The 26,282-nt window shown below is 30.6% G+C and overlaps 1 protein-coding gene across 1 annotated transcript; it reads left to right on the top strand.

Moving 5' to 3' along the window:
* Positions 1-19,055: 19,055 nt before the first annotated feature.
* LOC129261246 (beta-1,3-galactosyltransferase 1-like) lies at positions 19,056-21,061 on the top strand. The gene has a single exon (XM_054899305.2). The coding sequence runs from the start codon at positions 19,117-19,119 to the stop codon at positions 20,272-20,274; it is 1,158 nt and encodes a 385-aa protein (XP_054755280.2). The 5' UTR covers positions 19,056-19,116; the 3' UTR covers positions 20,275-21,061.
* Positions 21,062-26,282: the final 5,221 nt, after the last annotated feature.

Below are 26,282 nucleotides of genomic sequence, written 5' to 3'. Positions count from 1 at the left end.
TTCTAATTAGGATAAATTAATCCTCAAGAAGCTTTGAAATTAAGATAAATTGATCCTCGTGTAGCCTTGAAATTAGGATAAATTTATCCTCGTGTAGCGTTAAAATTAAGATAATTGAATCCTTTTGTAGCTTTCAAATTGAAATAGATTCATCCTTGTGTAGCCTTGAAATTAAGATAAATCTATCCTTGTTTAACTTTGAAATTAATATAAATTTATCCTCGTGTAGCCTTGAAAATAAGATAAATTTATCCTCGTGTAGCCTTGAAATTAAGGTAAATTTATCCTCTTGTAGCCTTGAAATCAGGATAAATTTATCCTCATATAGTGTTGTAATTAGGATAAATTTATCCTAAAGAAGCTTTGACATAAAGATAAATTTATCCTCATGTAGCTTGGAAATTAAGATAAATTTATCCTCGTGTAGCCTTGAAATTAGGATAAATTTATCCTCGTGTAGCTTTAAAATTAAGATAATTTAATCCTTTTGTAGCTTTGAAATTGAAATAGATTCATCCTTGTGTAGCCTTGAAATTAAGATAAATCTATCCTTGTTTAACTTTGAAATAAATATAAATTTATCCTCGTGTAGCCTTGAAATAAAGATAAATTTATCCTCGTGTAGCCTTAAAATCAGGATAAATTTATCCTCATGTAGCCTTGAAATTAAGATAAATTTATTCTAATGAAGCCTTGAAATTAAGATAAATTTATCCTCATGTAGCTTTCGAATTAAGATAAATTCATCCTCGTGTAGCCTTGAAATTAGTATAAATTTATTATCAAGAAGCCTTGAAATTAAGATAAATTTATCCTCGTGTAGCTTTGGAATTAAGATAAATTCATCCTCGTGTAGCCTTGAAATTAGTATAAATTTATTCTCAAGAAGCCTTGAAATTAAGATAAATTTATCCGCCTGTAGCTTTAAAATTAAGGTACATTTATCCTCGTGTAGCTTTGAAATTAAGGTAAATTTATCCTCATTAAGCCTTGAAATTACGATAAATTTATTATCGTGTGGCCTTGAAATTAAGATAAATCTATCCTTGTTTAACTTTGAAATTAATATAAATTTATCCTCGTGTAGCCTTGAAATTAAGATAAATTTATCCTCGTGTAGCCTGGAAATTAAGATTAATTCTTCCTCGTGTAGCTTTGAAATTAAGATAAATTTATCCTCATGTAGCCTTGAAATTAAGATAAATTTATCCTCGTGTAGCCTTGAAATTAAGATAAATTTATCCTCGTGTAGCCTTGAAATTAATATAAATTTATCCTCTTGTAGCCTTGAAATAAAGATGAATTTATCCTCGTGTAGCCTTGAAATTAAGGTAAATTTATCCTCGTGTAGCCTTGAAATCAGGATAAATTTATCCTCATATAGTGTTGTAATTAGGATAAATTTATCCTCAAGAAGCTTTGAAATAAAGATAAATTTATTCTCATGTAGCTTGAAAATTAAGATAAATTTATCCTCGTGTAGCCTTGAAATTAGGATAAATTTATCCTCGTGTAGCTTTAAAATTAAGATAATTTAATCCTTTTGTAGCTTTGAAATTGAAATAGATTCATCCTTGTGTAGCCTTGAAATTAAGATAAATCTATCCTTGTTTAACTTTAAAATTAATATAAATTTATCCTCGTGTAGCCTTGAAATTAAGATAAATTTATCCTCGTGTAGCCTTGAAATTAAGATTAATTCTTCCTCGTGTAGCTTTGAAATTAAGATAAATTTATCCTCATGTAGCCTTGAAATTAAGATAAATTTATCCTCATGTAGCCTTGAAATTAAGATTACTATATCCTCGTGTAGCCTTGAAATTAAGATAAATTTATCGTCGTGTAGCTTTCAAATTAAGATGAATTTATCCTCGTGTAGCCTTGAAATTAAGATAAATTTATCCTCGTGTAGCCTTGAAATTAGGATAAATTTATCCTCGTGTAGCTTTGAAATTAAGATAAATTTATCCTCTTGTAGCCTTAAAATTAAGATAAATTTATCCTAGTGTAGCTTTGAAATTAAGATAAATTTATCCTTGTGTAGCTTTGAAATTAGGATAAATTTATCCTCATGTAGTGTTGTAATTAGGATAAATTTATCCTTAAGAAGCTTTGAAATTAAGATAAATTTATCCTCATGTAGCTTTGAAATTAAGATAAATTTATCCTTGTGTAGCAATGAAATTAAGAAAAATATATCCTCATGTAGCCTTGAAACCAGGATAAATTTATCCTCATGTAGCCTTGAAATTAGGATAAACTTATCCTCATGTAGTGTTGAAATTTGAATAAATTTATCCTCGTGTAGCCTTGAAATTAAGATAAATTTATCCTCGTGTAGCTTTGAAATTAAGATAAGTTTATCCTCATGTAGCCTAGAAATTAAGATAAATTTATCCTCATGTAGCTTTGGAATTAAGATAAATTCATCCTCATGTAGCCTTGAAATTAGGATAAATTTATCCTCATGTAGCCTTGAAATTAATATAAATTTATCCTCATGTCGTGTTGAAATTAGTATAAATTTATCCTCAGGAAGCCTTGAAATTAAGATAAATTTATTCTCGCGTAGCCTTGAAATTGAAATAGATTCATCCTTGTGTAAATTTATCCTTGTTTAACTTTGAAATTAAGATTAATTTATCCTCATTAAGCCTTCAATTTAAGATGAATTTATCCTCGTGTAGCCTTGAAATTAGGATAAATGTATCCTCATGTAGTCTTGAAATTATGATAAATTTATCCTCATGTAGTCTTGAAATTAAGATAAATTTATCCTCATGTAGCTTTGGAATTAAGATAAATTTATCCTTGTGTAGCTTTGAAATTAGGATAAATTTATCCTCATGTAGTGTTGTAATTAGGATAAATTTATCCTTAAGAAGCTTTGAAATTAAGATAAATTTATCCTCATGTAGCTTTGAAATTAAGATAAATTTATCCTTGTGTAGCAATGAAATTAAGATAAATATATCCTCATGTAGCCTTGAAACCAGGATAAATTTATCCTCATGTAGCCTTGAAACTAGGATAAATTTATCCTCATGTAGTGTTAAAATTGGAATAAATATATCATCGTGTTGCCTTGAAATTAAGATAAATTTATCCTCGTGTAGCCTTGAAATTAAGATAAATTTATCCTCGTGTAGCTTTGAAATTAAGATAAATTTATCCTCATGTAGCCTAGAAATTAAGATAAATTTATCCTCATGTAGCTTTGGAATTAAGATAAATTCATCCTCATGTAGCCTTGAAATTAGGATAAATTTATCCTCATGTAGCCTTGAAATTAATATAAATTTATCCTCATGTCGTGTTGAAATTAGTATAAATTTATCCTCAGGAAGCCTTGAAATTAAGATAAATTTATCCTCGCGTAGCCTTGAAAATAAGATAAATTTATCCGCGTGTAGCTTTGAAATTAAGGTAAATTTATCCTCGTGTAGCCTTGAAAATAAGACAAATTTATCGTCGTGTAGCTTTGAAATTAAGGTAAACTTATCCTCGTGTAGCTTTGAAATTAAGGTAAATTTATCCTTGTGTAGCCTTGAAATTAAGAAAAATTTATCCTCATGTAGCCTTGAAATTAAGATAATTTTATCCTTTTGTAGCTTTGGAATTAAGATAAATTCATCCTCATGTAGCCTTGAAATAAGTATAAATTTATCCTTATGTAGTGTTGAAATTAGTATAAATTTATCCTCAAGAAGCCTTAAAATCAAGATAAATTTACTGTCGTGTAGCCTTGAAAATAAGATAAATTTATCCGCGTGTAGCTTTGAAATTAAGGTAAATTTATCCTCGTGTAGCCTTGAAAATAAGACAAATTTATCCTCTTGTAGCTTTGAAATTAAGGTAAACTTATCCTCTTGTAGCTTTGAAATTAAGGTAAATTTATCCTTGTGTAGCCTTGAAATTAATATAAATTTATCCTCATGTAGCTTTGAAATTAAGGTAAATTTATCCTTGTGTAGCCTTGAAATTAAGATAAATTTATCCTCATGTAGCCTTGAAATTAAGATAATTTTATCCTTTTGTAGCTTTGGAATTAAGATAAATTCATCCTCGTGTAGCCTTGAAATTAGTATAAATTTATTCTCAAGAAGCCTTGAAATTAAGATAAATTTATCCTCGTGTAGCTTTGGAATTAAGATAAATTCATCCTCGTGTAGCCTTGAAATTAGTATAAATTTATTCTCAAGAAGCCTTGAAATTAAGATAAATTTATCCGCGTGTAGCTTTGAAATTTAGGTAAATTTATCCTCGTGTAGCTTTGAAATTAAGGTAAATTTATCCTCATTAAGCCTTGAAATTACGATAAATTTATTCTCGTGTAGCCTTGAAATTAAGATAAATTTATCCTCGTGTAGCTTTAAAATTAAGCTAATTTTATCCTTTTGTAATTTTAGCCTTGAAATTACGATAAATTTATTCTCGTGTAGCCTTGAAATTGAAATAGATTCATCCTTGTGTAAATTTATCCTTGTTTAACTTTGAAATTAAGATTAATTTATCCTCATTAAGCCTTCAATTTAAGATGAATTTATCCTCGTGTAGCCTTGAAATTAGGATAAATGTATCCTCATGTAGCCTTGAAATTAGGATAAATTTATCCTCATAAAGTCTTGAAATTAAGATAAATTTATCCTCATGTAGCTTTGGAATTTAGATAAATTTATCCTTGTGTAGCTTTGAAATTAGGATAAATTTATCCTCATGTAGTGTTCTAATTAGGATAAATTAATCCTCAAGAAGCTTTGAAATTAAGATAAATTGATCCTCGTGTAGCCTTGAAATTAGGATAAATTTATCCTCGTGTAGCGTTAAAATTAAGATAATTGAATCCTTTTGTAGCTTTCAAATTGAAATAGATTCATCCTTGTGTAGCCTTGAAATTAAGATAAATCTATCCTTGTTTAACTTTGAAATTAATATAAATTTATCCTCGTGTAGCCTTGAAATAAAGATAAATTTATCCTCGTGTAGCCTTGAAATTAAGGTAAATTTATTCTCAAGAAGCCTTGAAATCAGGATAAATTTATCCGCGTGTAGCTTTGAAATTTAGGTAAATTTATCCTCGTGTAGCTTTGAAATTAAGGTAAATTTATCCTCATTAAGCCTTGAAATTACGATAAATTTATTCTCGTGTAGCCTTGAAATTAAGATAAATTTATCCTCGTGTAGCTTTAAAATTAAGCTAATTTTATCCTTTTGTAATTTTAGCCTTGAAATTACGATAAATTTATTCTCGTGTAGCCTTGAAATTGAAATAGATTCATCCTTGTGTAAATTTATCCTTGTTTAACTTTGAAATTAAGATTAATTTATCCTCATTAAGCCTTCAATTTAAGATGAATTTATCCTCGTGTAGCCTTGAAATTGAAATAGATTCATCCTTGTGTAAATTTATCCTTGTTTAACTTTGAAATTAAGATTAATTTATCCTCATTAAGCCCTCAATTTAAGATGAATTTATCCTCGTGTAGCCTTGAAATTAGGATAAATGTATCCTCATGTAGCCTTGAAATTAGGATAAATTTATCCTCATGAAGTCTTGAAATTAAGATAAATTTATCCTCATGTAGCTTTGGAATTTAGATAAATTTATCCTTGTGTAGCTTTGAAATTAGGATAAATTTATCCTCATGTAGTGTTCTAATTAGGATAAATTAATCCTCAAGAAGCTTTGAAATTAAGATAAATTGATCCTCGTGTAGCCTTGAAATTAGGATAAATTTATCCTCGTGTAGCGTTAAAATTAAGATAATTGAATCCTTTTGTAGCTTTCAAATTGAAATAGATTCATCCTTGTGTAGCCTTGAAATTAAGATAAATCTATCCTTGTTTAACTTTGAAATTAATATAAATTTATCCTCGTGTAGCCTTGAAATAAAGATAAATTTATCCTCGTGTAGCCTTGAAATTAAGGTAAATTTATCCTCGTGAAGCCTTGAAATCAGGATAAATTTATCCTCATATAGTGTTGTAATTAGGAAAAATTTATCCTAAAGAAGCTTTGACATAAAGATAAATTTATCCTCATGTAGCTTTGAAATTGAAATAGATTCATCCTTGTGTAGCCTTGAAATTAACATAAATCTATCCTTGTTTAACTTTGAAATAAATATAAATTTATCCTCGTGTAGCCTTGAAATTACGATAAATTTATTATCGTGTGGCCTTGAAATTAAGATAAATCTATCCTTGTTTAACTTTGAAATTAATATAAATTTATCCTCGTGTAGCCTTGAAATTAAGATAAATTTATCCTCGTGTAGCCTTGAAATTAAGATTAATTCTTCCTCGTGTAGCTTTGAAATTAAGATAAATTTATCCTCATGTAGCCTTGAAATTAAGATAAACTTATCCTCGTGTAGCGTTAAAATTAAGATAATTGAATCCTTTTGTAGCTTTCAAATTGAAATAGATTCATCCTTGTGTAGCCTTGAAATTAAGATAAATCTATCCTTGTTTAACTTTGAAATTAATATAAATTTATCCTCGTGTAGCCTTGAAATAAAGATAAATTTATCCTCGTGTAGCCTTGAAATTAAGGTAAATTTATCCTCGTGTAGCCTTGAAATCAGGATAAATTTATCCTCATATAGTGTTGTAATTAGGATAAATTTATCCTCAAGAAGCTTTGACATAAAGATAAATTTATCCTCATGTAGCTTGGAAATTAAGATAAATTTATCCTCGTGTAGCCTTGAAATTAGGATAAATTTATCCTCGTGTAGCTTTAAAATTAAGATAAATTTATCCTCGTGTAGCCTTGAAATTAGGATAAATTTATCCTCGTGTAGCTTTAAAATTAAGATAATTTAATCCTTTTGTAGCTTTGAAATTGAAATAGATTCATCCTTGTGTAGCCTTGAAATTAAGATAAATCTATCCTTGTTTAACTTTGAAATAAATATAAATTTATCCTCGTGTAGCCTTGAAATAAAGATAAATTTATCCTCGTGTAGCCTTAAAATCAGGATAAATTTATCCTCATGTAGCCTTGAAATTAAGATAAATTTATTCTAATGAAGCCTTGAAATTAAGATAAATTTATCCTCATGTAGCTTTCGAATTAAGATAAATTCATCCTCGTGTAGCCTTGAAATTAGTATAAATTTATTATCAAGAAGCCTTGAAATTAAGATAAATTTATCCTCGTGTAGCTTTGGAATTAAGATAAATTCATCCTCGTGTAGCCTTGAAATTAGTATAAATTTATTCTCAAGAAGCCTTGAAATTAAGATAAATTTATCCGCCTGTAGCTTTAAAATTAAGGTACATTTATCCTCGTGTAGCTTTGAAATTAAGGTAAATTTATCCTCATTAAGCCTTGAAATTACGATAAATTTATTATCGTGTGGCCTTGAAATTAAGATAAATCTATCCTTGTTTAACTTTGAAATTAATATAAATTTATCCTCGTGTAGCCTTGAAATTAAGATAAATTTATCCTCGTGTAGCCTGGAAATTAAGATTAATTCTTCCTCGTGTAGCTTTGAAATTAAGATAAATTTATCCTCATGTAGCCTTGAAATTAAGATAAATTTATCCTCGTGTAGCCTTGAAATTAAGATAAATTTATCCTCGTGTAGCCTTGAAAATAAGATAAATTTATCCTCATGTAGCCTTGAAATTAGGATAAATTTATCCTCATGAAGTCTTGAAATTAAGATAAATTTATCCTCATGTAGCTTTGGAATTAAGATAAATTTATCCTCGTGTAGCCTTGAAAATAAGATAAATTTATCCTCATGTAGCCTTGAAATTAGGATAAATTTATCCTCATGAAGCTTTGAAATTAAGATAAATTGATCCTCGTGTAGCCTTGAAATTAAGATAAATTTATCCTCGTGTAGCTTTAAAATTAAGATAATTTAATCCTTTTGTAGCTTTCAAATTAAAATAGATTCATCCTTGTGTAGCCTTGAAATTAAGATAAATCTATCCTTGTTTAACTTTGAAATTAATATAAATTTATCCTCTTGTAGCCTTGAAATAAAGATAAATTTATCCTCGTGTAGCCTTGAAATTAAGGTAAATTTATCCTCGTGTAGCCTTGAAATCAGGATAAATTTATCCTCATATAGTGTTGTAATTAGGATAAATTTATCCTCAAGAAGCTTTGAAATAAAGATAAATTTATTCTCATGTAGCTTGAAAATTAAGATAAATTTATCCTCGTGTAGCCTTGAAATTAGGATAAATTTATCCTCGTGTAGCTTTAAAATTAAGATAATTTAATCCTTTTGTAGCTTTGAAATTGAAATAGATTCATCCTTGTGTAGCCTTGAAATTAAGATAAATCTATCCTTGTTTAACTTTAAAATTAATATAAATTTATCCTCGTGTAGCCTTGAAATTAAGATAAATTTATCCTCGTGTAGCCTTGAAATTAAGATTAATTCTTCCTCGTGTAGCTTTGAAATTAAGATAAATTTATCCTCATGTAGCCTTGAAATTAAGATAAATTTATCCTCATGTAGCCTTGAAATTAAGATTACTATATCCTCGTGTAGCCTTGAAATTAAGATAAATTTATCGTCGTGTAGCTTTCAAATTAAGATGAATTTATCCTCGTGTAGCCTTGAAATTAAGATAAATTTATCCTCGTGTAGCCTTGAAATTAGGATAAATTTATCCTCGTGTAGCTTTGAAATTAAGATAAATTTATCCTCTTGTAGCCTTAAAATTAAGATAAATTTATCCTAGTGTAGCTTTGAAATTAAGATAAATTTATCCTTGTGTAGCTTTGAAATTAGGATAAATTTATCCTCATGTAGTGTTGTAATTAGGATAAATTTATCCTTAAGAAGCTTTGAAATTAAGATAAATTTATCCTCATGTAGCTTTGAAATTAAGATAAATTTATCCTTGTGTAGCAATGAAATTAAGATAAATATATCCTCATGTAGCCTTGAAACCAGGATAAATTTATCCTCATGTAGCCTTGAAATTAGGATAAACTTATCCTCATGTAGTGTTGAAATTTGAATAAATTTATCCTCGTGTAGCCTTGAAATTAAGATAAATTTATCCTCGTGTAGCTTTGAAATTAAGATAAGTTTATCCTCATGTAGCCTAGAAATTAAGATAAATTTATCCTCATGTAGCTTTGGAATTAAGATAAATTCATCCTCATGTAGCCTTGAAATTAGGATAAATTTATCCTCATGTAGCCTTGAAATTAATATAAATTTATCCTCATGTCGTGTTGAAATTAGTATAAATTAATCCTCAGGAAGCCTTGAAATTAAGATAAATTTATCCTCGCGTAGCCTTGAAAATAAGATAAATTTATCCGCGTGTAGCTTTGAAATTAAGGTAAATTTATCCTCGTGTAGCCTTGAAAATAAGACAAATTTATCGTCATGTAGCTTTGAAATTAAGGTAAACTTATCCTCGTGTAGCTTTGAAATTAAGGTAAATTTATCCTTGTGTAGCCTTGAAATTAAGATAAATTTATCCTCATGTAGCCTTGAAATTAAGATAATTTTATCCTTTTGTAGCTTTGGAATTAAGATAAATTCATCCTCATGTAGCCTTGAAATAAGTATAAATTTATCCTTATGTAGTGTTGAAATTAGTATAAATTTATCCTCAAGAAGCCTTGAAATCAAGATAAATTTACTGTCGTGTAGCCTTGAAAATAAGATAAATTTATCCGCGTGTAGCTTTGAAATTAAGGTAAATTTATCCTCGTGTAGCCTTGAAAATAAGACAAATTTATCCTCTTGTAGCTTTGAAATTAAGGTAAACTTATCCTCTTGTAGCTTTGAAATTAAGGTAAATTTATCCTTGTGTAGCCTTGAAATTAATATAAATTTATCCTCATGTAGCTTTGAAATTAAGGTAAATTTATCCTTGTGTAGCCTTGAAATTAAGATAAATTTATCCTCATGTAGCCTTGAAATTCAGATAATTTTATCCTTTTGTAGCTTTGGAATTAAGATAAATTCATCCTCGTGTAGCCTTGAAATTAGTATAAATTTATTCTCAAGAAGCCTTGAAATTAAGATAAATTTATCCGCGTGTAGCTTTGAAATTAAGGTAAATTTATCCTCGTGTAGCTTTGAAATTAAGGTAAATTTATCCTCATTAAGCCTTGAAATTACGATAAATTTATTATCGTGTGGCCTTGAAATTAAGATAAATTTATCCTCGTGAAGCTTTACAATTAAGCTAATTTTATCCTTTTGTAATTTTAGCCTTAAAATTACGATTAATTTATTCTCGTGTAGCCTTGAAATTGAAATAGATTCATCCTTGTGTAGCCTTGAAATTAAGATAAATTTATCCTTGTTTAACTTTGAAATTAAGATTAATTTATCCTCATTAAGCCTTCAATTAAAGATGAATTTATCCTCGTGTAGCCTTGAAATTAGGATAAATGTATCCTCATGTAGCCTTGAAATTAGGATAAATTTATCCTCATGAAGTCTTGAAATTAAGATAAATTTATCCTCATGTAGCTTTGGAATTAAGATAAATTTATCCTTGTGTAGCTTTGAAATTAGGATAAATTTATCCTCATGTAGTGTTCTAATTAGGATAAATTTAACCTCAAGAAGCTTTGAAATTAAGATAAATTGATCCTCGTGTAGCCTTGAAATTAGGATAAATTTATCCTCGTGTAGCTTTAAAATTAAGATAATTTAATCCTTTTGTAGCTTTCAAATTAAAATAGATTCATTCTTGTGTAGCCTTGAAATTAAGATAAATCTATCCTTGTTTAACATTGAAATTAATATAAATTTATCCCCTTGTAGCCTTGAAATAAAGATAAATTTATCCTCGTGTAGCCTTGAAATTAAGGTAAATTTATCCTCGTGTAGCCTTGAAATCAGGATAAATTTATCCTCATATAGTGTTGTAATTAGGATAAATTTATCCTCAAGAAGCTTTGAAATAAAGATAAATTTATTCTCATGTAGCTTGGAAATTAAGATAAATTTATCCTCGTGTAGCCTTGAAATTAGGATAAATTTATCCTCGTGTAGCTTAAAAATTAAGATAATTTAATCCTTTTGTAGCTTTGAAATTGAAATAGATTCATCCTTGTGTAGCCTTGAAATTAAGATAAATCTATCCTTGTTTAACTTTGAAATTAATATAAATTTATCCTCGTGTAGCCTTGAAATAAAGATAAATTTATCCTCGTGTAGCCTTGAAATCAGGATAAATTTATCCTCAAGAAGCTTTGAAATTAAGATAAATTGATCCTCGTGTAGCCTTGAAATTAGGATAAATTTATCCTCGTGTAGCTTCAAAATTAAGATAATTTAATCCTTTTGTAGCTTTGAAATTGAAATAGATTCATCCTTGTGTAGCCTTGAAATTAAGATAAATCTATCCTTGTTTAACTTTGAAATTAATATAAATTTATCCTCGTGTAGCCTTGAAATAAAGATAAATTTATCCTCGTGTAGCCTTGAAATCAGGATAAATTTATCCTCATATAGTGTTGTAATTAGGATAAATTTATCCTCAAGAAGCTTTGAAATAAAGATAAATTTATCCTCATGTAGCTTGGAAATTAAGATAAATTTATCCTCGTGTAGCCTTGAAATTAGGATAAATTTATCCTCGTGTAGCTTTAAAATTAAGATAATTTAATCCTTTTGTAGCTTTGAAATTGAAATAGATTCATTCTTGTGTAGCCTTGAAATTAAGATAAATCTATCCTCGTGTAGCCTTGAAATCAGGATAAATTTATCCTCATGTAGCCTTGAAATTAAGATAAATTTATCCTAATGAAGCCTTGGAATTAAGATAATTTTATCCTCGTGTAGCCTTGAAATTAGGATAAATTCATCCGCGTGTAGCTTTCAAATTAAGGTAAATTTATTCTCGTGTAGCTTTTAAATTAAGGTAAATTTATCCTCATTAAGCCTTGAAATTACGATAAATTTATTCTCGTGTAGCCTTGAAATTAAGATAAATTTATCCTCGTGTAGCCTTGAAATAAAGATAAATTTATCCTCGTGTAGCCTTGAAATCAGGATAAATTTATCCTCATAGAGTGTTGTAATTAGGATAAATTTATCCTCAAGAAGCTTTGAAATAAAGATAAATTTATCCTCATGTAGCTTGGAAATTAAGATAAATTTATCCTCGTGTAGCCTTGAAATTAGGATAAATTTATCCTCGTGTAGCTTTAAAATTAAGATAATTTAATCCTTTTGTATCTTTAAAATTAAGATAAATTTATCGTCGTGTAGCTTTTTAAAATTAAGATAAATTTATCCTCATGTAGCCTTGAAATTAAGATAAATTTATCCTCATGTAGTGTTGAAATTAGTATAAATTTATCCTCAAGAAGCCTTGAAATTAAGATAAATTTATCCTTGTGTAGCCTTGAAAATAAGATAAATTTATCCTCGTGTTGCCTTGAAATTAAGATAAATTTATCCTCGTGTAGCTTTGAAATTAAGATAAATTTATCCTCATGTAGCCTAGAAATTAAGATAAATTTATCCTCATGTAGCTTTAGAATTAAGATAAATTCATCCTCATGTAGCCTTGAAATTAGGATAAATTTATCCTCATGTAGCCTTGAAATTAATATAAATTTATCCTCATGTCGTGTTGAAATTAGTATAAATTTATCCTCAGGAAGCCTTGAAATTAAGATAAATTTATCCTCGCGTAGCCTTGAAAATAAGATAAATTTATCCGCGTGTAGCTTTGAAATTAAGGTAAATTTATCCTTGTGTAGCCTTGAAAATAAGACAAATTTATCGTCGTGTAGCTTTGAAATTAAGGTAAACTTATCCTCGTGTAGCTTTGAAATTAAGGTAAATTTATCCTTGTGTAGCCTTGAAATTAAGATAAATTTATCCTCATGTAGCCTTGAAATTAAGATAATTTTATCCTTTTGTAGCTTTGGAATTAAGTTAAATTCATCCTCATGTAGCCTTGAAATTAGTATAAATTTATCCTTATGTAGTGTTGAAATTAGTATAAATTTATCCTCAAGAAGCCTTGAAATCAAGATAAATTTACTGTCGTGTAGCCTTGAAAATAAGATAAATTTATCCGCGTGTAGCTTTGAAATTAAGGTAAATGTATCCTCGTGTAGCCTTGAAAATAAGACAAATTTATCCTCTTGTAGCTTTGAAATTAAGGTAAACTTATCCTCTTGTAGCTTTGAAATTAAGGTAAATTTATCCTTGTGTAGCCTTAAAATTAATATAAATTTATCCTTATGTAGCTTTGAAATTAAGGTAAATTTATCCTTGTGTAGCCTTGAAATTAAGATAAATTTATCCTCATGTAGCCTTGAAATTAAGATAATTTTATCCTTTTTTAGCTTTGGAATTAAGATAAATTCATCCTCGTGTAGCCTTGAAATTAGTATAAATTTATTTTCAAGAAGCCTTGAAATTAAGATAAATTTATCCTCGTGTAGCTTTGGAATTAAGATAAATTCATCCTCGTGTAGCCTTGAAATTAGTATAAATTTATTCTCAAGAAGCCTTGAAATTAAGATAAATTTATCCGCGTGTAGCTTTGAAATTAAGGTAAATTTATCCTCGTGTAGCTTTGAAATTAAGGTAAATTTATCCTCATTAAGCCTTGAAATTACGATAAATTTATTCTCGTGTAGCCTTGAAATTAAGATAAATTTATCCTCGTGTAGCTTTAAAATTAAGCTAATTTTATCCTTTTGTAATTTTAGCCTTGAAATTACGATAAATTTATTCTCGTGTAGCCTTGAAATTGAAATAGATTCATCCTTGTGTAAATTTATCCTTGTTTAACTTTGAAATTAAGATTAATTTATCCTCATTAAGCCTTCAATTTAAGATGAATTTATCCTCGTGTAGCCTTGAAATTAGGATAAATGTATCCTCATGTAGCCTTGAAATTAGGAAAAATTTATCCTCATGAAGTCTTGAAATTAAGATAAATTTATCCTCATGTAGCTTTGGAATTAAGATAAATTTATCCTTGTGTAGCTTTGAAATTAGGATAAATTTATCCTCATGTAGTGTTCTAATTAGGATAAATTAATCCTCAAGAAGCTTTGAAATTAAGATAAATTGATCCTCGTGTAGCCTTGAAATTAGGATAAATTTATCCTCGTGTAGCGTTAAAATTAAGATAATTGAATCCTTTTGTAGCTTTCAAATTGAAATAGATTCATCCTTGTGTAGCCTTGAAATTAAGATAAATCTATCCTTGTTTAACTTTGAAATAAATATAAATTTATCCTCGTGTAGCCTTGAAATAAAGATAAATTTATCCTCGTGTAGCCTTGAAATCAGGATAAATTTATCCTCATGTAGCCTTGAAATTAAGATAATTTTATCCTTTTGTAGCTTTGGAATTAAGATAAATTCATCCTCGTGTAGCCTTGAAATTAGTATAAATTTATTATCAAGAAGCCTTGAAATTAAGATAAATCTATCCTCGTGTAGCTTTGGAATTAAGATAAATTCATCCTCGTGTAGCCTTGAAATCAGGATAAATTTATCCTCATGTAGCCTTGAAATAAAGATAAATTTATCCTCGTGTAGCCTTGAAATCAGGATAAATTTATCCTCATGTAGCCTTAAAATTAAGATAAATTCATCCTCGTGTAGCCTTGAAATTAGTATAAATTTATTATCAAGAAGCCTTGAAATTAAGATAAATTTATCCTCGTGTAGCTTTGGAATTAAGATAAATTCATCCTCGTGTAGCCTTGAAATTAGTATAAATTTATTCTCAAGAAGCCTTGAAATTAAGATAAATTTATCCGCGTGTAGCTTTGAAATTAAGGTAAATTTATCCTCGTGTAGCTTTGAAATTAAGGTAAATTTATCCTCATTAAGCCTTGAAATTACGATAAATTTATTATCGTGTAGCCTTGAAATTAAGATAAATTTATCCTCGTGAAGCTTTAAAATTAAGCTTATTTTATCCTTTTGTAATTTTAGCCTTGAAATTACGATAAATTTATTCTCGTGTAGCCTTGAAATTGAAATAGATTCATCCTTGTGTAGCCTTGAAATTAAGATAAATTTATCCTTGTTTAATTTGAAATTAAGATTAATTTATCCTCATTAAGCCTTCAATTTAAGATGAATTTATCCTCGTGTAGCCTTGAAATTAGGATAAATGTATCCTCATGTAGCCTTGAAATTAGGATAAATTTATCCTCATGAAGTCTTGAAATTAAGATAAATTTATCCTCATGTAGCTTTGGAATTAAGATAAATTTATCCTTGTGTAGCTTTGAAATTAGGATAAATTTATCCTCATGTAGTGTTCTAATTAGGATAAATTTAACCTCAAGAAGCTTTGAAATTAAGATAAATTGATCCTCGTGTAGCCTTGAAATTAGGATAAATTTATCCTCGTGTAGCTTTAAAATTAAGATAATTTAATCCTTTTGTAGCTTTCAAATTAAAATAGATTCATCCTTGTGTAGCCTTGAAATTAAGATAAATCTATCCTTGTTTAACTATGAAATTAATATAAATTTATCCTCTTGTAGCCTTGAAATAAAGATAAATTTATCCTCGTGTAGCCTTGAAATTAAGGTAAATTTATCCTCGTGTAGCCTTGAAATCAGGATAAATTTATCCTCATATAGTGTTGTAATTAGGATAAATTTATCCTCAAGAAGCTTTGAAATAAAGATAAATTTATTCTCATGTAGCTTGGAAATTAAGATAAATTTATCCTCGTGTAGCCTTGAAATTAGGATAAATATATCCTCGTGTAGCTTTAAAATTAAGATAATTTAATCCTTTTGTAGCTTTGAAATTGAAATAGATTCATCCTTGTGTAGCCTTGAAATTAAGATAAATCTATCCTTGTTTAACTTTGAAATTAATATAAATTTATCCTCGTGTAGCCTTGAAATAAAGATAAATTTATCCTCGTGTAGCCTTGAAATCAGGATAAATGTATCCTCATGTAGCCTTGAAATTAAGATAAATTTATCCTAATGAAGCCTTGAAATTAAGATGATTTTATCCTCGTGTAGCCTTGAAATTAAGATTAATTTATCCTCATGTAGCCTTGAAATTAAGATAAATTTATCCTCATGTAGTATTGAAATTGGGATAAATTTATCCTTATGTAGCCTTGAAATTAAGATAAATTTATCCTCGTGTAGCCTTGAAATTAAGATAAATTTATCCTTGTGTAGCTTTGAAATTAGGATAAATTTATGTTATGTTATGTTATATCGAGGTTTTTACCTGACTGCTAAGAAAGCACGAATGCCTGTGAGCAAGCAACCATCCTCATGTAGTGTTGTAATTAGGATAAATTTAGCCTCAAGAAGCTTTGAAATTAAGATAACTTTATCCTCGTGTAGCCTTGAAATCAGGATAAATTTATCCTCATGTAGTGTTGAAATTAGTATTTTGAACATTTAAGCATTTTTTTTTATACACAACAAAAAAAGTAAGTCCCCCCTAAATCAAATTGTTGTAACTTTTGAAAAGAGTTATTTTGAGATATAATATTTCTTAGGTAGTTTTCTACACTCATTAAGCAACTCCTGGGAAAAAATGAAATTGAACGGTTGAGTCATGCATGAGTAATTAAAGATTGAATTAAAAAGGACAATTTTTGAAAGTCACAAGAGTCTTTTTTTCAGATTGTGCTAATACAAAGTTGGGCAAAAGTTGTTGATTTTATGGTGTTATGCTGTTTTACTATCCATCATTTCGCCACTCCACACACAATTTTGATATCGTATGTTCATGGTTGAGTGAGCATAATATCGAAGGGGCCGCGGAAGCGGGGTGGAGGGCCACTTTCTTCCAAAAGCATGTACAAAAATGACCATACGATTGTGATTTTTTGCATGGTCAGCCCCCCCCCCCCACTTTTGGCTCAGCCGCTACCCCACACTTTGAAAACCGTTCGGCGCCCCCTGTATTGTTACGTATCATCATAGGGCTTTTGGTAGTATCCTCTACCACTTGTTAGGTCATATTGAAATTTAAAAAAATGTTGGTGGCTCCCCCGATTATAGGCCCCTCCCCCATTTTTAAATTCTGGATCCACCACTGATTTGTCCATAAATTAAACTGATCATGAGAAATTGTTAGAAAAGAATACATTTATGCAGTATAAAGAGTATTCATTCCTCAGTTTTCGAATGTGCTCGCTCAACCATGAAAATTTTAAAAGTTCGGAAAGTGTGTGGTGATAGAAATGATGGATGATAAAAACAGCATCAATTAAAGTCACATTTGAAACCGAATTTGCCCCCAATATTCACCTTATTACCCTTTAAAATGAGTCTGTGACATTGAAAATACCCATTTTCCCACTTTAATGCGTGCTCACTCATCCGTAAATGAGCAAATCGATCTCATTTTTGCACAGAATTCTGCCCATAGGTTGATAAACATTACTGCAAAATTACATTGCTAAAGACAACCTTAAAAAAAAGTTCCACCATATTGAATAAGGGGCTACTTATTCTTAAACATATGCACCCATAATGTACACAAGTCTATGAGAGAGGAAGTCAAAATTTTAACAAATATGAAATAAGGGGTTTGTTTCATGGACGGTTTTTGTTACTTCTGCCAACAGTTATTTCATGAAACTTCGCACATGGCTTCAGAGTAACATTATCCAAAAGGCACGCACACCAAAATAACAATTCGATACGGCACAGAGTGGGGCCAAGGCCTTGAACTTTCTTCTCATTTGCATAATTTTCAAATATTGTGTGCTCACTGATGCATTAATCATCGGGATTTTCATAAAAATCAAATCAAATGAACCATGCAGGGAGATTTGTGACAGATATCCATAGTTACAAATTGCATTTTTTCCTATAACGTAAAAAAGAGCTAATCACATTCACATGTTTAATTAAACGCCTTTGAATCATTGAAGCATGTTAATTGGTCATGAAAATAACGAAAAAGTTTATAAAAGATCAGTTTCAGTTACCAAAATGAAACAATACTTGCCTATGATATTTGAAAATCGTATTTTTTGTTTTCAATAAATGTTCATTGAACCGTGAAACGATGAATATTGTTGAAGATACTCTTCCCAAAAATAACTGTCATCATATTCTATCGTTTTTATTGATGAAAATGTGTGAAAAAATCCAATTATAGCAAATTTGGACTTGTGTTTATTCAACCGTGAAATTTAGCCAAAAAAATTGTATAGTCTTTTAGAAAGTACATTTTACAAGCCTTCTGACTATTTTTCATGATGAGAATGTGGAATCAGTTCCAATAAAATGTAATCAAAGTCATGATTTTTGGCTTGTGACTTTTGAAAAGTGACATTTTTGCCTCCTGGCGGTGCTCACTGAAGCATGACGTAAAATACGTCCATAACATTTACTCAGAGGGTAGCTTATAAAATTACCTACACGCTCATGTAAAAATATATCAAAAAATCGCATTGGTTTGGAAATTATTGATGTTTGTTCAAGGGGGGACTTACTTTTTTTGTTGTGTATATATCAATGGTGGAGCTAGGGCTATAAAGAATGTATGGTATGGCAGTGTTGGATAGCAAATGGTTTACCATTTTTGATAAGTGAATGGAGGCCAATGGTGGATAGTGAATGTTATACCAATGACGGATAAATAAATGGTAGGTCAATGGTTGATGTATGCTATGCCAATTGTTGGCTGCGATTGGTATTTCAATCAATTGTGGTCAAAGGGTATACCAATGATAGGCAACATTCATTTATTCAAGGTAGTTGGCCCAATGGCGCCTACCATTGGTGTATTACCATTATGTTTCCATTACACTACTATTGGACTGCCATCGGATATTTAAAGTAGGGTTCCAATTATTTAGATAAGTTCCGATGGTGTTTCAATGGTGGCTCAATGGTACTTGATATATGTTTGTCAATGGATTTCCAATGCTGAATATATTGCTTGTCCAATTGGTAAATTGAATGGTGTTCCAATAGTATACTATTGAGATACTTGGTGTCAATACATTTCCAATAATTGTGCGTATGTTTTTTGAGAAGTCTTCATGAAATAAGGGCCTGCTCGATAAGGTCAACGTCAAGTAATATATTTTCGAATCTCCCTCTTTTTATCAGGTAATATGTAACGATTGATGCTGTCTAGACCCACATACTGGCCTCCACTGATGCAACATTGAAAGATGGGGCGGATACAAATGTGTTTAGTATATATTTTCCCCTTTGTGGTTGTGGGAGGCATTCTATACCTCACGATGTCAGGAGAAGAAGATATACGGGCGGGACTATTCGGATCTACTCCCCGGATCATAGAGGAAAAGGCAGACATTAATGCAGTTAATGATTGGCATACCAGTAAGCAGAACCAGACCATACATGATACTTATCAGAAGTACAGGCAACAGGAAACATTTAATCACGCAAGGATGACAGGGAAATCGCGACCCACAAATAACTCATTCGATTCTGCAAAGCTTCCGAAAATTATTGGTGGAAGTAATACTGAAAACCCAATTATTACCCCCCATAACTTCAATATGATTTTAAATGAACCAAACAAGTGCAAGAATGAAGAAGGTAATGACAGTCCGGTGTTTTTTCTAGTTCTTATTTTCAGTTTACAACGAAATTCCCTCCGAAGGAACGCTATACGAAGAACATGGGGAAGTCCAAAAGACATCAAAGGCAAACACATAGTAACTTTGTTCCTCTTAGCAAACGATACGACTTTCAAAAACGGATCCTCGGTAGAACAAGAAAGCATGCAATATAAGGACATACTGATGGAAGATTTTACAGACACATACAAAAATCTTACATACAAAACTGTTATGGGTGTAAAGTGGGCCAGTACATTTTGCCCCAATGCGAATTTCATCATGAAGACAGATGATGATATGTATGTCAATTACGTTAACATCATCTCACACCTTACCAATTTGGTTATTCCAACTTTGAATTATGTTACCGGATTTGTTATTCACGGCGGTCCTATTCGTAGTCCCAAAAGCAAGTGGTACATGCCTAGATCAATTTACCCTGACGATCGTTATCCACCATTTTGTTCTGGATCGGGGTACGTGTTTTCGGGAGATGTTGCAAAAAAAGTATACGAAATATCACTTTACACGCCATATCTATACCTTGAAGATGTATTCTTTAGTATTTGTTTAAATAAACTAAACATAATACCCATCAAACATAATCTTTTTCATAATTTATTCATACCATATTCCTATTGCCAGTTCCGACATTATTTCACATGCCCATGTGACAAAGATCCCCCTAAAGAGGTAGAGAGAATATGGGTCGAATTGAAAGCTCAAAAGGATTGTGACTGACAGAACAATTTGAAGACATGTAAATATAGGATGTAGGTAATAATACATCGCGAAAATATGTCAAGTTGTATGAAACGAATATGAAATCAGTCCAATTTTTTATGAAGAAATAACAAATGCTTAAAATCGGCCAGTAATGTGTTATGGCTCGAATGTACAGCCCATCTCCCCTCCTTCACTTCCACCTTTCAACCCAGCTTATACAAAAGCCTACATGAATAACTTTTTGTAGCAGTAAGGCATTCAAGAACTCATGAGGATTTAGTGACCACTCCCTAGTATATTTGATCCTCGGTTACAATAGGCCAAAAATTAAGCCGCTGGACTGCACTTTGAATGCCGTTCGATATTTTTTCCAGTTCAAATGCACCTTACCTCGAAAGTTTTGAGCATGAGCAAAACATTCGGGCCTAACACAAGAATGGACCAGAATATTTGGAATGCACTCAGAATGCAGTCAGAACTTTTAGAATGCACTTCGACTATCCCGAACAAACAAGCAAATCAGCCATGTGGCTCAACTATCTTAAAAAAAATCCGGACTTCTACTGTGTCTTATACGAGGACTCCGAGTCGATCGGAACTTGCCATATCTGCCACATCGATATTACATCGTCATTCCCATATGCGGACATTATTATTATTACTTATTATTTGTACTGCGCTTTTCCCATTAGTAGGGGTGGGCAAATAAAACCTTTTTTGGGAAATTCATTTTCAAACGGGTGGATTATATGGCCATTTTAGCTGCTGAACCCAAATCTGACAACCATTTTGACCTACGATGTAGTTTGATATTGGTTCCGAGCGATTTTTCAAAATGGCCGCCAAATTCCTTCCAAATCAGTGTTTTAACAGGTAAATCCTTAAATATCTATACAAATGAGGACTGTAATGTATCCAACTATATGTTTTCATGGTCATTGAGCACTTAAATACATGAATCAGATAAGTTGAGCCATTTAAAATGAGGATTTTTTGGTAAAAAACAGCGTTTTGGGGTCATTTTTGGTAAAAATTGCTCCCAAATGACAATTTTTTGTACATTGAACTTGATTATCTGTTCATCTGTAGTTTGTTAATGTGTAAATACATGTTTTCATGGCCACTAAGTCCAACAATACATAAAACATACATGTTTTGGTCTTTTGTACAGTCATTTTCAGTAAAAAATCACATTATCTGTATTTTTGGGGTAAAAATGACTGAATACACACTGCATATATTCATCTAACTACAACTTGTAAGTTGTCTATAACCTCGTTTTTTATTGTGATTTGGTAGACAGTTACAAATATCAATTGTATCATCTTATTGAAAAGAATCTGTATTTTAGTGGATTTTTGTTAAATATTACCCCCCCCCCTTCCCAAAATTAAATAATTTCAAAGCAGGATATCAGATGCATACAAGTATTGCAACTATTGCTGTGTGTGTGTGTATATATATGGGCATTCCGTAAAATATGCATATCCAACCCCTATATGTGGGACCTTCATGATTTTTTTGTCTCTGATTTCTTGTTCTTTTAACAGTCTGTAATGTTTTCAAAGGACCATGATTTGGTCAGTTTATGAAGTGAAGTAAGACTTGACAAAAAGGTTGATCATTTTATGGAATAAATAAATAAATATATATATATATATATATATATATATATATATATATAAATATTTTCAATTTTACTGAGAATATATCCACATTATTTATAACAAAATGAAAAAAATGATATCAAATACCAGACTTATGTACATATCTTAAGCTGTCAAACCTAAGGAAAAACAATTTACCAAGCATTTCATATATATCATGCATATTTCCTTGCTTTTTAAATTAACAACTTATAGGTATATTCTTCCTGGAACTTAGTTCCATCAATAACTATGTTAGTCTAGCTTTTATTTATTTATTTATTTATTTATTTATTTATTTATTTATTTTTTTATTCATTTATTTATTTATTTTTTTATTTATTTCTTTGTTTAAATATTTATTTAATTATTTATTTATTTATTTATTTAAATATTTATTTAATTATTTATTCATTTATTCATATTTCACCGGGGTAGCTCATTCAACAAAAGTTGATCTTCCATGAGGCCCTGGATAACAAACAATACAAATATATATACAATTAAAAACAGTCAATGATGATAATACATATACAAATCATCAGTCAATATGATTTTGTTAAAATACAGACGTATAAAGCATGATAAAATGACAACAGTTAAAAAAAAAAAATCAGTCCAGAAATGGGAATGGTAATGCATCCCAGTTGATCGGCGTAGGCAAGATTGATGATGATGGAATTATTTAACAAAATTACAAATCGTACCCCAAGTGATAATACACAGACAGGCATTGTTGGTATTATCATGATTATTGTCTGATTTTCATAAGTAGTCAGTTTTGGGAGTCTGACTCTTAGCAAGTCTATGTCTTACATAATTATAATTACCTGTATACATTATCTTCTTAAACTCAACTTACATGAACATGTCTGGAGGAGAAAGGGAAATTTTCATTCTTATTCATGTTTTGTCTACAGTACCCTTATCACCCATTTTTATTGATGCCCAGCAGTTCCATCATCATTATCATGGGGAATATGGCAAGCTAATCCATTATTATGTATATATTATGTAGTATAAAACAGCATGTGAAACATTCATTCTGAATAATTATAGAGACTGAATTTGTGGATATGAACTTAATTGATGAACTATTTTGATTGAATATCATGCCATAACATAAACTCCTAAGCAAGTACTGAATCTATTGGCTATGAACCCTTTAAATGTTGGTGCTCTATCATATTTTCTGCCACCCAGGGTTTCATAAAAAAAACTTGTCAGAAGTTTAACAATTGCTGTTTTATCTGACAGTTACCATGGTAACAGTGGGTTTTGGTCAATTGTTCTTAAGGAAAGTTGTGGAATGCAAATGGTAATGAAATGTTCCCCAGTATGCTATAGGCTCAAAGTATGTATTCTGTATACCGATATTTTTAAAAATCTTTTTTTTTCTTGTTTTTTAATTAACACAATGACGATGCTTCTAATCTTTTACTTACGCTAATATTTGAACTCAGCACTCTTGAAAATATTTAACAAGATAGATTGGACATCCATTTTATGCCGTTCAATTTTAAAATAGTGCCAAAATGCTATTTTTGTGAAATTAGCGGGAACTTGTTTTCCCAAATGTTTGACAACATAAAATATGTACACTTGTCCTCTTTTATTTTTTTTCATTTAGTTATAATTGATGTGGAGATACTCTGCGAAAAACTGAAAATATCCACTTATACAGTGTGTATATATATATATATATATATATATATATACAGAAATAGTTGCATGACATGCATGCGTGTGAAATCCTTTGATATTGTATTCATTTTTTTTTTTGGGGGGGGGGGTCATATTTGACAAAAATCCACTAAAATACACATTCTTTTAATTCAGACCATACAATTGATTGTAACTAACAAATAGCAAGAAAACAAGGTTATAGCCAGATTACAAGCTGTAGTTGCATATTTGCAGTCTGTATTTAGTAATTTTTTTCCAAAAATTACAGAAAACATTATTTTTCTATTAAAAATAACAGTACAAAATCCCAAAACATGTTTGTTTTAACTATAGTTGAACTCAGTGGCTATGAAAACAAATATTTAGACATATGAAAAACTATAGATGATTAGAATATTGAGGTTTTATGTATAAATTGTGATTTGGAGGCAATTTTTACAAAAAATGACCTCAAAATGCTGTTTTTCACCAAAAATCGTTATTTTAAATGACTCAAATTATCGGATTCATGTATTTTGTGCTCATTGACCTTGAAAACATATATTTAGACATATTACAAGCCTTATTTGTACAGATATTTAAGGATTTACCTGTTAAAACACTGATTTAGAACAAATTTGGCGGCCATTTTGAAAAATCGCTTGGAACCCATATCAAACTACATCGTAGGTCAAAATGGTTGTCAGATATGGGTTTAGCAGCAAAAATGGCCATACACTGTAGAATCCACCCGTTTCAATTTTTTTTTGTCATTTGCCCACCCCTACCATTAGGCCCAAAGCGCTTACAATGAATTAATAAGATGTAATATTTTAAAAACTACAAAGTATGAAAGAGATGAGTTTTTAATGACTTTTTGAAGATTGCTAATGATGGAGACTGTCTAATTATTAGTGGCAGGTTGTTCAAGGATTTTGAAGCCGACACCGTAAAAATTCTGTCACCAGCGAATGTGAGGCGAATGTGAGCACTGGCCGATCTAAGAGCTCTAGTTACAGATTCAAGCAGTTACTTAAATACTGTGGAGCCTGTTTATTCAGTGTTTTGTAGACAATCACGAGTAATTTGAACGTAATTCTCTGTTTTAAAGGAAGCAAGTGAAGAGAATTAAAGAGTGGTTGGGAAGGATGATCCCGGGAAAACTGTAAAATTAATCGTGCTGCCCAATTTTGTAGTCGTTGAACATGGACTAATTGATTAGAGGGAATTGTAGAAAGGAGCCCATTGCAATAATCGACACGAGACAGAACAAATGAACGGACAGCATTGCCTGCATGCAATGGCCCCAAGGCGGGACCCGGCCGCGGTTGGACACGACGTGCATCGGTAGCATGGACACAAGCTAACGTGAGTCGAGTCGAGTTAGATCCCACGCTACAGTGCCAGTCAGTCCGCAGCTTGTCCGAAAGTATTTTATTTAGCGGTATGCATAGCCAGCCATCCGTGGTTAAATGCATATATATACGTAATTAGACCAACAGCTTTGATCTCTGTTATGTTCGTTGTTCCGCTGAACTTCGTAGGCTCCACTCACCAAATACAGAGACCGAAGTTCTAGCTCGATCTGTACAGGGACTCAATGGCAATATGTATCAAGTTCCAATAAACCAGGGAAGTGAAGTTGCGCGACAGCCGAACTAATCAGTCATTGTTTTTCCGCCTTTTAAGTTTATTTTCCCCGTTTTGGTGCATCTTAGGACAACACGGAATAATAATCTTTATTTTGGTACAGTTTTAATGATTTTAATAATGTAAGGACAAAAGTCGATGAGCTCCGTCTGGGGGATTTTGCATTGTTAACCACCTAATAGTGGCTGCACGATAGCGAGCCGTCTGTGTACGAGGAAAAATAAAAAAGGGGGAAAAAAACTATCGAAACAGACGGCTGCCAGCTGTCTAATATGCAAGGAGCTATGAGGACGATCTTTCCGATCGGTGTTTTGAATTTTGCTCTTAATCATTGTCCATTTCTCATAAAATTGGTCTTATTTTATAGACAAATATTGTCTAAGTAACAGGAGACCTAAATAATTCCCTACCTAAATTCTCGAGACATTGCACTAGGTGATGTGCTTGATTGATCTTCTTTGTGCTCGCGTGCAAAACGTATACGTTGAGCTGAAAGGGGAGTCTTTCTCTCTCTATCTGTCTCTCCTACCTTTCCGAAATTAAAACAGTCCCTCGATCGGACGCAAGCCAAAAAATGCTCTCACAACCAAACTAACTTCTCGTCAGGATCAGTAAGAATGTGAATGGGCGTTTAAAACTAATAATAAAGCTGATCTAAAATTTATCTTAGATCGATTTTAAAATTGATTTTAAAATTCGATTTTAAATCATTTTTTTAATCGTAATTGTACCTGTTCTAATTATTCCATCAACCCTCTTTTCCTCTTCAAAACCACTCTGCCACTTTTAGACAGTTTTGATTTTAAAATCGATTTTAAAATCGTATTATAAATCGAATTTAAAAGCTCAAACAAATTTAAAACAGTTGGCTAGCAACGATATCGCCTTATCAATCCCTATTATTTACTCCTTCTTTAGGGCTCTCCCTGTATTAAAAAACATTAACATCTAATAGACAGAACCCTAAAGGAGGACTAAATAATAAGGATTGACAGGGCGATATCGTGGCTAGCCAACTGTCTGAAAGTGGCAAAGTGGTTTTGAAGAGGAGGGAAAAGAAGG

This window comes from Lytechinus pictus, chromosome 5, assembly GCF_037042905.1.
Source record: "Lytechinus pictus isolate F3 Inbred chromosome 5, Lp3.0, whole genome shotgun sequence".
Classification (NCBI taxonomy): Eukaryota; Metazoa; Echinodermata; class Echinoidea; order Temnopleuroida; family Toxopneustidae; genus Lytechinus; species Lytechinus pictus.
Note: the sequence above shows the minus strand (reverse complement) of the source record. Positions and strands in the feature narration are given on the sequence as shown.